This window comes from Nanorana parkeri, unplaced genomic scaffold (assembly GCF_000935625.1).
Source record: "Nanorana parkeri isolate BGI_ZX_2015 unplaced genomic scaffold, ASM93562v1 scaffold132, whole genome shotgun sequence".
Taxonomy (NCBI): Eukaryota; Metazoa; Chordata; class Amphibia; order Anura; family Dicroglossidae; genus Nanorana; species Nanorana parkeri.
The window spans coordinates 1,691,723-1,704,649 of NW_017306400.1; the positions used below are offsets into that span (position 1 = coordinate 1,691,723).

The window sequence follows — 12,927 nt, forward strand, 5'->3', positions numbered from 1 at the left end:
TTAGGGGGGGGGGGTCTCAGGTTGTGGTGGGCTCTGCGGGGTCTATGGTGCACTCTGCAGAGTCTCAGGTTGGCTGTGTGGGATCTATGGTAGGCTCTGTAGGGTCTCAGGTGGGCTTTGCAGACTGAGACCTGCAGAGCCCACCAGAGATCCTGGCTGCCCTGCTACTCTAATAGTGCAAACTGTCAAAAGCTGGATACAGCGTGTGCGCCGTATCCAGCGACTGACAGGTTACGCAAAAAGTCTTACACCGGAAGGAGTGGGGCAAATTTAGATTGGGGGAGTGTGCCCAAGTTTCATCTTGCCTACGGCAGCCCCAAACCAAAATACACCACTGATCCTTATCCACTAAAGGGTCTAGTTGCGGAGCCATTTGTCCTGCGAATCTCTGATAGTTCCTTCTGTGCGAAGAGGAAAAAATTAACATTCTTCACTAGGGGGATCTGATAAGCATTTATTTCCTATGCTCCTCAGCAACATCTAGTAAAAGACTTGCTTTTGCCTCCATTCACACAGTGCAAACTTTCACAAAAATTTCCAGGGCAAATGGCTCTGTCAATTGTATATAAATAGACCCCTAAATGATTGAACTGTTCCCCCCGCCCCAAAATTTTATACCACTGGATTTGTTTTTAAGAAGAAGTTATCCTTAATATACAGTACTTTCCCCATCCAAAAAATACACATACACAAAAAGAGAAACCATGGTTTTGTCTAAAAAAAAATTTTTCAAACTTGGATATTAGGCAATGACCTGCAAAGCTGAAAACCATATTCAGTAATGCAATGTAAAGAACAATGGCGATGTGCTAAAGTTCATAGCAAGCAAAGAGCTCACATTAAAGTCAGATCACTGAAAGTTTAAAGAGAAGGTGTAGTAAATTGTTTTGTATACAGTCTACCCCCAAAATCTGCGCGGCGTTACGTTCATAGAGCACCCACGAATTGTGAAACTGCAAATTTTGAATGTGGTAAAAAAAAAGCCTATTTTTATAGTATAACCCTAAATATGCCCCCAAAACATTTTAATTTCATTTCAAATTTAGCTTCATACATTACCATTAAAAAAAAGAATACAAAAGGTAAATCTGTATACTGTACAGTACTGTACTGCTATGTCTTCTGCAGTGCTAGAATGTAAAATACCAATGTTACCCCTATATGGGAAAAATCCGCAAACTCTGCACTGTGACTTTGCGGGGGTCGACTGTATATTTTATCAGGGCTAAAAACATTCAAGAAAAACCACTAAAATGTGTTTGGGTTTTTTTTTTTTAGATATAAAATATTACATATTAACATTTTGTTTTATTCATATATTCAGCCAGCAGATTAAGTTTTCTTCTCTTTCTTTAGGTTTTCTAGTTTTTTTTTTTCTTTGGTGAGAAAAGCTTGTTTATGGAGCTAAATAGCTTGTGCTAAAATGTACACACAAGTGGCTCCATCAGAATTTTCAATCGGAGACCGCGTTTCTGAAAGGAAATACCTTTTACTTTATACTCTTAAGGTGCCCACACACCTGCCGATTTATCATGCGATAATTGGCAGGTGTGTGGAAGGCGTGCAACCATTTCTACTGTGCGTTCGCACGTCTTTTGTCTTACGAGCATGTTTGAAAACCCGCCGAGAATCGTAAGATTTTCGGCGGGTTTGTGGCCTGCTCGTAAGACAAATGCTGCACGGGCCGGTGTGCGCAAACGCACACTACCGGTTCAGCATTGCAGTCACCGGAAGCCCACCCCTCAGCGGGGCGGGCTTGCGATGATCGCAAGTACGAACTGCCTGTCCAAGATGGGCAGATCGTACGTTTTTTTTTAAATTACCTTACAACCATCGCAAGACAAAAGTCTTGCGATTGGTTGTAAGGTGTATGGCCAGCTTTAGAAAACACATAGGGGGGAATTTATCAAAACTGGAGCAGCTGTGCATTGTGACCAGTCAGCTTCTCTCTTCAGTTCAGTTTTAACAATAAAAGAGAGAAGCTGATTGGTTGTCATGCACAGCTGCTCCAGTTCTGATAACTTCTCCTCATAGCACTCAGAATCCTGTAGAGAAATGTATGTGTATGTATAGAGACAAACTGTTAATGGAAAAAAAAGTGTTAAACATTTAAAACTGACCCCAAACCATTATAGTTTCTCTTCTGATTCTATTTGGTTTCTAACTACTACTCCTCTTTACACATTAGTGGCTGAAAAAAATAGTCATTGTGGTTGTAACTTCGTTCAATATGCTTTATATATTCACCTGGAACAATGTGTTTGGTCCTTGCAGCCTGGCAGGACTTAATGGAGCTACAGGGCTAAGACTGCTCCAGAAGTGGATGCTTGATAGAAGAGGACTCGGGGTTAACAGTAATCCATTGGGTGTCTGCAAATGTAAAAACAAAATAGAAATAGTGTAATATTATGCAGATATGGTTCATACTTGCTATGACCAACATAAAGAAAAATGTAGGTTAAAACATTTGTTTAGCTAGGCGTAAAATGGCTAATTATAGATGCAGCCTCCCTAAATGGTATTGGAGATCGTCTTGGTTTCTAAATGTACCTAAAGAGCAAAATAAATAGTGTTTTAAATAGAAACAGGCTGTAAGAGAATCTATCAGAAACAATTAAACTTTTAAGCAAGCACGAGTGCCCTAAAACATTGGAACAGTGTATCAAGCAGTGGCTTTTGGAAACCAACCTGTACACAGCTTTCAAAATCTTAAGAGTAGGTAAGCTAATCAATTTCTTTATTTTAATTGGTTGCTTTAGATTATTATACACTGGCTTTGCACTATGCAGTAAATAGAAAGTAAGTATTTCTAAAGACCATTGTTTCATATATTTGACCCTGTTCTCTGAAGGTTTCTGTCCTCAAAACCTTGAAATAGAGATGACATACTTGCAGCCAACTCGCTACTTCCAATTTTCAACCTAAAAACAGTATCTCTTCCACTTTTTGTTTAACAAAGGCCTGTAGCCCACTAACTTTGCAATAATCCTCAATTTCAGTCTGTGAACACTTACAATCTACAAGAGAAGCCCATTCTATATGACTACATCACTCCTACGAGTTCCCTTATGATGAACATGTTGGTGAGGTTGGAAATAAAAAAACATCACTTTATTCTTTGTGCTCTCCTTCACTTTAATGTGCATGGAGATGCATCAAATATCACCATATGCTTTCTGTATGACCATTTGAGGTGATCATAAATGGTTGTGCTGCCCAGCAGAGTTTGAATTCTACAAGTCACAGGTAGATTATGTCCTAGTGTAAAAGCCCAGATGGTGTTTTTCCGAGCTCTTGTATTTTGAATACATGTGTGTGATCCCTGCACTATAACATTTGAGGGCATTTTTGACTCTGTAATATTTGTACAGTTTTCTTGATAACCCATTTTATTACCTGAGCAGTAAAGAAAGCTGGTGTTAGAGATCCGGAGGGAAGTGCTGGGCTGTTCAGGGCAATTGAGCCAATATCACTACTGGAGAGCAGAAGAGGTGGGGAGCAGATTTCCAATCCTTTAGGTTTCTTGGCTTTGGGATGATGATGATGATGATGATAGGACAGCTTTGCTTTGGATCCTGCTGAGAGATTTAATGGTTCATTGGTGTCAGGATAATCTAGGAATACGCTCCTGTGCTCGTTACTGAAGGATATATTTGGGGACAAGGATGGAGATCGCGAGGAGCGTGGAGAAGAAGAAACACTAGTATTCGATGATCTATGGGAAGATCCTTTGGCAGAAAAAGATGACGCTAAGAAAGCAGATGCAGCTGCTGATTCTGATGTCGAGGGCAAAGAAATGACGGGTCTGATGGTTTCTTTGTCCGTTTTGTTCGTAACAAATCTTATAACAGTCCTGACTTCCTCTGCTGGATTTTTGACTTCAGCCTTCTCCTCCTCCTCCTCCTCATCTTCTCCATCTTCTTGTAGCTCATCTTCCATGCTTTCAGTTTTAATAACTTTGTACTCTGCCTGATGTTGCAGTGAGTTTATAGTGAAGGAGGAATACAAGCCTGAGTGGATGTACTCATTGCGACCAGTGTTCTTCAGTGCCGACAAGGTTTGCTTGTGTCTCTCGTGGAGTTCACTCGGGATCTTGCAATCGCTGTCCTGCAGCAATAGGCCTTCCCTGCTCACCTCCACAGCATGAGTCTCCATTTTTAGGATTTCTGGAAAGGACACAAACTTGTAGACAAACTTCTGTCCAATAACCTTTTTAATAATGTTCTGAAACAAAAATACAAAATAAATAAATGGGTTCAGGAGATTTCAGGGCTATTTATAAGGCATTCTGTCAAAAGTGAATCTTAGAACTGAATTTACTAAAGGTCATCAATTGCTGTATATGTTTCTATGAAAGACGAATATATATTATAAAGGCTTTATTGTCAATTCCTACTGGCTGCATACTGAAAACCTCTGGTGAACATCATTGCTGCACAAATACACCTATCTACTGAGGCTTAGAAAAAGTAAGCAGAGAGTATATTTTTTTAGGGTAATTGTTTCCATTGTTCTGGCTCTAAAAAGAAACACTAACATAGTGGTTCTCAACCTGTTTAACCTCGGGACCCACATTTGTCCTGGGTCATTAAGTCACAACCCAAGTTGCACTGCAATGTTCCCTGTTGCAGTACTGTGCTTTCCGGTGCAGGCAATCGAACTGTGGGTGGGAGGTGCGTTTGGGTTGCCATTATGGAAATTGGAGTGGATCATCAGCCTGGGGTCCAGTGTGGGCTGCTGAGCTGTGATGGAGCTCCATCCATATGTCTATTGCTTGTAAAGCTCCCGTGCCGGGAGCCAGAAAGTGATGAGCTGTAAGCAATGCACGTATGGATGGTGCTCCCTCGCGGCCATATCCCCACCTCAAGTCGACACTCGGCATCATATTTTTGAATGGCTGCTCGGTGCGAGCACTGACGGTGCTTCTCTAAGGAGGACAAGGATACCTAGAAAAGTGGAAGGCATGTGGCGACCCACTTTTGGGTCACGACCCACCAGTTGAGAACCATGGCACTAACAGAATCTGATAGATTGCTACTATCCAACAGTAATTACACATTGAAATATTATTGATAAGCACACAATAGTAACCACATAAAGATTCATACAATTCCGGCATCTGTCTAGTCCATCTAAACCAGGATGACTTCTGGCTTCCATAGGGGCGACTCGAAATGTTTGCATAGCAATGTTTGCATGGTGCAGTTGGGCTGACTAATACACTATGAAAACACTAATCCAGGGAGGGTGGTATCCACTCAAAAAAATAGTTAAAAATTCAACTCTGTCCAGACCTTCTCTACCTCCTGCCACAGCCTGCGCACCAATGTGATGCTAGGACTCTAATGTGAAAGGGGGTATTGAGGACACTAATGAGAGGGGGGGGGACTCCAGATGTGAAAAGGGGTCCACACTTTTTTACATGGGTCACTCCTTAACTGGTCATGTGCCGTTTTCACAAGGACCGTCATCTAATGTTCATTGGATTTTATGAGTGAAAGTGCATTGCGGCTTGTCCTATTGCTTGGTGCTCAACATTCATGTTCCATCTGATTTGTACTCAGCTCATGGAAATCAACTACTGTAAACACTACAAAAATATTTGCTGATGAGTTGTTCTTTTTGTTCTGTTTCCTCTGTTACATTTTCAAGTAAGAACTGCAAAGCGCTTGCTGGCACCTGTAGAGGAGCAGACTGCTGTAGATAATATAATGAGGGTGGTGGAGCAAAGGCTGAAGAGAGTGGAACATTCTGCTCCATCTCACACCGATGATCTTTCAATGTGTTATTCAGTTCAACAGCCTTGTTGTGAAAATCCTACGGAGGATAAAGATGCAAAACTGATCAGCTTACACGGTCATTTGATGTTTTACTAATCTATTTGTGGCGTCCGTTTTGTTTCATTTTTCAGTAACATTATAATGTATTCATTTTTATCCATGCCAAGAAACAACACGGACGCTCTTAATTACTTGTATTTTCCTTTCTTGCCGTGTATGCCCAGACCTTCTGCTAATATTCACTTGCACAGCTTAATCTATTTATTGCCGTGCTGTGTCCTAGTGCTTGAGCTCGCACATGGAAACCATATGTTAGACAGATGTTCTAGGGCTATTTTCATCAGTGCTCTTTCCTCTGGCCTAACGTGATGAACAATCAAAGCCACTGCAGTGGTATTCTAGAAAAGGACAATGTCACTGGCACAAAAAAACCACACCAATGCTGCTAGATCTAAGCTACAGCTGGGCAATTTACAAAAATACAATGGACATGCTTGTGTCTAAAGAGTATGTTACCGCCTTTCCGTAGTAAAAATTGAGAATATAAAGGTGAGATGGAGCTGGTAGATCTCACACCTACCTTATCGTAATAATATCGAAGCGCTCGACTCAGCTTGTCATAGTTCATATTGGTTTTATTCTTCCGCAGTCCCCATAGCTTGGCCACTTCCTCTGCTTTGAGTAGCTTGAATTCCCCATCATTGGATGTCCAGCAGATGAGATGCTCATGTTTCTGATCAAGAAGCAATTGCAACAGAAACTGCCACAGGGTAATTGCACTCTCCATACCTACAAAACAGAAATGGTTCTATTACAGACATAGATGACCACATCCATATTGTCACCTTTGGGTGGCAAAATGCATATATATATATATAATGATTATTGTGTAGACAATATGCAATCCTTTCCACTCCCCCTAACTAAAGAGAGTGCTTTAATAATGTGTAAAGTGAACATGTGGCCATCCAATCACAGGGAAATAATAATAAAATATTAAACTGAATGCTTGCAGCAAGCTGGGGCTCACATCACTTCACAAATCTGGTCAGTAGAGCAGCACTGTCCCAGTGCAGAATATTATTAACATGTATAATTAAGAATTTTTTGTTTACATCATCATGCCATTATTTTGAGTCTCGGAAAACTTATCCTTTTAGCTGATTTTAAGCAGCGGTATGATACATATATGGTGTGTTGATGTGGCCTCATTTTCCAGTGGCAAGGTATGACCCTTACATCACACAGGCACTGATCAGAGATGACAGACAGCCATACCACAGCATAAAATAATGAGGGACCTCTTCATTCATAGTACAGATACGTACAAAGCCACAAGGTGGCAGAAACAACCAGCTGCAGCCTATTATCTTCCCAAGTTCTCATTATATTCTTCTAGAACAGATTTAGTGCTGTTAGAGAATGATGGGGAAAACAGAAACGTATGCAAAAAGATTATAAATAAAATCTATTGGAAAATTCTCTTAGTGACTCTTCTTGAGGTTTCTCTTCCATTTTAAAGGGAAATTCCAGCTCATCTCATAGTGTTTCCAAAGAAAGTGTCAGAATGCCCCTTCTTATAATATATATTTTGTTGAGTATTATGAAGAATTAAAGATGAGGGAAGAATTTTACATCCAGAATCCTTTGTATTGCAGACAGTGGCCTTGATTCTTTCTAAATTACTCCCCCCGGAATAAGTTTTATATAGCTCTATAATTCACTGATCGATCAGCAAGTTGTTATTGCTCTTTTCTTGATAAAAAAAAGTTTAGTGTGGCGTATCATCTTTTAACCATTCAGAACTAGCAGCTATTTCCTCTTTATGGACCAGACCAGTTTGTACTTTTCTATTATGTGCCTATTGATTTGGCAATAACTGAAATCATGTGTATTTTTGGAGAGCAAACAAGGCTTCTGCAGGACTGCCTTACAAATATTTTACAATTTCTATCAAACTCTCATTAAAAATGAATACATCAATTTTTAAAATTGGCCAGCAGCAGAACAATTTAAATGAGGTAGAATTTGCCGAAATGTACTGGAGGAAAAAAAGAGCACAGACGGGTTTACTGCTAGAATGAAATTACCACATATGACACAGCAGTGTAAAACTGGCCAGCAGGATGATTTTAAATGCAAGGTTAGGCCCAATGTTACTAGAGACAAAGGGCACAGATGCTAAAAGAATTTAAGATAATACAGAGGCTACAACAATGTACAACTGGCCATCGGCAGGACTGTTTTAATATATAATAGGCCTAACTTGTGTATGCCTAACTTTTATTTTGTCTACGAGGATTGGAGGGTGTGGTGAATGTGAGTGATCTGTGAGGTGGTTTAGGAGCACACTGTTCTTGTACTGTTTGTTTTTCTGTCAAACAATGAAGCAACATGCCGCAAATAAGAGGACCACAAACAAAATTGTGAGTAATTAGAGTATGATCTACTATGAACACCCCAAACTTAAAAAAGCCTTAGCATAAAAAAATGGAAACCCCCCCCCCAATACCACCCCTGAAACAAAAACCTATTTTTCAAAGGAAGCCTTGCCGCAAAAAAAGCAGTTTAACCTAGGCCCGTGACATGAAATAAACAATGTACCTCCTCCCTATCCTTTCCCTATAGCAGCTTCCAATACAATGACACTATGACTATTCTATTTTATAGTGAGAGGGGTGACTTAGCCAAGAGCCTGCTTATTGGGCCCTCTAAGCCTGCTGGCCATAGTTCAAAGGCTATGCATTGCATTATGGTTAAAAAAAAAATTCTCCTGGGTGAATCTGCACATTAGCTGCAGGATTTGCTTCCAACCCATTGCATCAGTGAACCTGAACCTCATCTCTAGTTGGAAGCATGTGCGGGCCATACACATGGGATTGTTTACCAATCTGGCTCATTTTCAGTGGGTAACTGTTATGGCTTTAAGTTCTTGATGTTGCTGCTAACTTAATTGTTGCTTATGAGCTCCTATACATCAATATTAACCATACTATAGAATTGTATGAGAAGAAAAAGGTAGGAAGATGTTAAAGTGATATTAAAGTAATTTTAAATGCTGGATAAATCCCTTACAATGGATGCTGCGCCCTGATGTTTAAAATTGTTATCATCCTGCAGAATTGGCTAGTCCTGATATCTTGTTTTAGGGTGGCTCCTTTCCCTTGCAAGGTCCAATGGAGACACCCTTGTGTGTGCTAGTAAGCTGTGTGTCTCTCCACAGACACAGCAAGGCAAAACACTGCTCTTCCTTCAGTACCTATCCCTTAAAACTAGTAGCTGGATGGCTGGTGGGGACTGTGATCTTGTACTAGACAGGAGGTTCAGGGAAGTGGAGTTGGAGTCAAAAACATGATGACTGTAAGTTCTTGGGCAAAAATGTAAAATAGTTAATGCATATTCTGAATTATTGAAAAAAAAAAGTTTAATACTGCTTTAAGCCTAACTACCGCCAAAAAATTTTTTTGGGGGGGAAGAAACACCTGCCATGTTTTTATTGCTTTGTGTCCCCACATGGCGCAGGAAGTGTTAGGACATTTCTTCACAGGAGCGAACTTGGAGTGGTGGCTACTTAACACACACAGGGACCATGGGGAACAAAAGTAGCCACCCTCCGGAAGGAAGGATGTGTCAGCATGAATTCAGAGATGACTTGAGGATATACAGCCGAGTGATACACATATAAGATACATTTTTGTTAATAGTTAAACTCCTGAGTTTAGTGTTTCTTTAACCATTTTACAAGTAACAGCTCAAATTAAATGACCAATTACAGGTTGTGGTTGCATAATAACCCCATGTGTACTTTAGCTTGGGATGTATCATTAACATTCAGTTATAGGTGGCTGACTGTTGGGTGTGAACACACTGTCTAATAACGGGTTTAGTTTTAGTTCCTGTATTTCTGTACATCAGGCAGGAAACCGGAAAACAGACCACAGGAAATCTGTACATTTGCCCCAGTCTGAAATCACAACTTTGCACTTCCTTTTGTCCCAGGCAATTTCGTTGTCTTAGATAAGCTGGGTTAGAAAATAGTAAGGGTTTGTGACCCATCTCTATGAAATAACATTGTTTGATCACTGTATATCACACTTAAAAGTCTTGTCATGGCAACTTCATAAAAGTGCAGCTCATTGGTAAGGAAATATCAAGGTGTTTGCTTTGCAGACCAAATCTAGGACGTAAAGGCGCTTTAATGGAAGGTTTTAGGTCTCATCTACTTTTAACAACTTGATGTATATTTATGTTATTTAATCTTCTGTAATGGTTTCTAATGTGTTGTAAAGTTTTCTCTGTACAGTGAAAGGTATGGCTGCCCTATAAATCAATATTCTTATTTATAATAAAAAACCTGACTAGTCAGTCATTTGTAAATGACTTGTGTTTCAGGAGTCATTACATGTCTAAAGAACCTGGGGAATACACAATAATAACATAATGACGCTGATCTTTCCATATTCAGTCATTTTAATGTTTCTGCCCAGAGCCTCCTCCGAGCTGCTATTGTACTCGAGCTGTAAAAATGTTCTAAATCAGGACTTCCTCCTATTATGTTTCGGAGGCGTCTTGCTGGGAAAGCAAAACAAGGTAGGAATTCCTGCAGCACCACCCAGTGGAAAATATAAGGATGGCCAAATGTACAGCCAAACACTGACATCTAATATGACAGGATGGGTATTCTAAAATGAACCAATAAGAAGGAGATTATAATACAAAACAAGACAACACAAAGAAAATAGACTTCATCTATCAAAGTGTCAAGAGGGAACAGTATGTGTGCCACTGCCAACTATCTAATTCAAACTTTCTTTCTCAACCTCTTGTTTCCAGTGCAGATTTGAAGATGGCATTTGAAGCTGACTTCTGGTTATGTGTTTAATTTAAAAAAAAAAAAACGTTAAATGTATGTTGAGTGCTAGTATGAGTACCTGAATTTTGTCTGTATTTCAGCTTCCTGTCATCCCCTCTAAGAGAGAGGATATGCACTCTTGTGCACTCTAATGCTTACAGAAGGTGGAAGAACAGGGATGATCTCCTCAATATGATGCTTCCCCTCCTTTGTCAAATCAGCAGGCTGGGGTTAAGTCTTGGATCAAGCTATATTTTTTACCTATTATGTCTGGCATGAGTGTCTAGGTTAAAATACTGGCTCAACAGATGTACAATACTTATGGCAGCTAAGACACATGGGGGAAAGTTATAAAAACTGGAGCAGACAGAATCCGGAGCTCATGTCTTTCATTTTCAAAGCTTAAAGGAGAACTATGAGGTGAGTGAAAATCACTCATCCTCATAGTTCGAGACGACGTGTGACAATGAGACTGTCACAGGTCGGCTCAATAGATCAGGGCTTCTTGATCATCTCCCTGCAGAGAGCCGTGACTGTCAGTCAACGCTCCCCGCAGGGAGCTCCCTGTAGCTCGCGATATACTAAGCTCACAGGTCACAGGATAAGGTTACTATATGTCCTCCTGTGACCCTTAAGAGAACTATGGGCTAAACACTTACCCCATAGTTCTCCTTTTAACTGAACAAACTGAGGGCAGCCTCAGAGTGGTTGCCATATGAAAACTGTCTGCTCCAGTTTTCATTAATCCCACCTCATGGTTGTATATAGATGTCTACCTGGATGCTTTCAAAATAAACCTACTTTGCACACTTAGCTTTGTTAGATAAAAAATGATTTTTATAAAAAAACATTACCTAAACCTGGGTATACACTGTTATTATTTTTTCGTTCAATCAGGATGCGGGCAGCGTGTAATGACGCGCTTCCCGGGTTCCTGATTGGTCGGAAAGCTGGCCAAGCAGGGACGCCGCACCCAGCTTTCTGAAGCTTCATGCTCCCTCGTCATCTCATGATGACAGTATTTGGTATCGGCGAGTACAGGGGCGTATCTGCCGTGAGGCAAACAAGGCGTTTGCCTGGAGCGGCAGATTCGCTGAGGGTGGCGTTGCTGCCTTGCCTAGGACAAAGCTGCACATCCCCCCCCCGAAAAAGATACTAGTATCAGTGCATCCCTATTTTTAATACAACCACCGAGAGGCAAGTTGAGTTTTGGGACTTTGTGAAAACTCTTCCATGCCCCAGTTTGCAGTTTTTATTTATCAGTATGGCCATTTATCACACTCGGTGTTAAGGAACAGGAGCAGTTGAGATCAATTTTCTTGAAATGCTGATTAAAGCCAGGGGCATCCCGAGGCTGGGTGACACCCGGAGCGGTTAGCGCGTGTCAACCCCGCCAACTTGCCACTGCACATGCGCGTGACGTCACCACGCACGTTATCATGATGGCATCGCGCATGCGTGGCACTCTTCTGATACCTGCCGGTGGCCATCTTGGTGATGGATGCCGGCAGAGAGGAGGGGACAGTCACCCGGCGGGATAAGGTATGCCCCCGGGTCCCCTCCTCTCTCTCCTGATACTTTTCAGAGCTCCGGAGCAAATAGGAGATGTTCGTTGCTGGGGTTCACATACACTTTTAGGGCCCATTCACACTCGGACCTATAACGTCATCAGAGGTCCACTTACAGTAAACTTCGTTATCCGGCATCCACAGGGATTGGTAGATTAAGGATAAATGTAGTTTCTGGTTGCTTGAGAGTTGCTATTAAAAATAGGTCTAACTAATGCCATACCGCATATCATAACAAACTCTGTATTGACTTCATATTAATACTGAAATGCAGCAATCAAATGCAAATTGAGACAAATAGACACAAAATCATTTCCAGGATAATACATGCCACAGATCAGCAGAACAGTGAGTACACAGGGGATTTTTTCTTTTTTTTATTCTCGTGTTAGTTGAATTCCAGGATAACAGAGTTTACTGTACTTGCAATTTCAACCTCTGTTGACTTCCATTCCATTGCTGGATTTTTTTTTCTTTTTTGAAAACCTTTATTTTAAATAACATGTCCTGAGTGGACAAACTTCTATGTATTTTTTTTTACTTGAGTTCTGTTGTTTTGCGTTTCCTTCCGTTTTTGATATGCTCCATCACATTGCGGTGGAAAAAAGCAGAGCATGCTCTACTTTTTTTTACTTTTTTTTTTTCCCCAGCGCACTGCAACAGAATGGAGTGGTGTGAACTGGTCTCATTCACACCCATTGATTTTTTTTTTGGGGGGGGGGGGGGG

General features: G+C 40.8%; 1 protein-coding gene across 2 annotated transcripts in view; it reads right to left on the reverse strand.

The window, feature by feature from the left end:
• Window positions 1-12,927, reverse strand: part of ELK3 (ELK3, ETS transcription factor) — a 31,136-nt gene that overhangs the window by 4,595 nt on the left and 13,614 nt on the right. For both annotated transcript variants that reach the window (XM_018553890.1, XM_018553889.1), the window contains exons 2-4: window positions 6,361-6,569; window positions 3,397-4,224; window positions 2,248-2,370 (exon numbers count right to left, since the gene is read on the reverse strand). In XM_018553890.1, coding sequence (XP_018409392.1) covers window positions 2,248-2,370; window positions 3,397-4,224; window positions 6,361-6,567 — 1,158 coding nt within the window. In that variant the 5' untranslated portion in view covers window positions 6,568-6,569. The remainder of the gene's footprint in view (window positions 1-2,247; window positions 2,371-3,396; window positions 4,225-6,360; window positions 6,570-12,927) is intronic.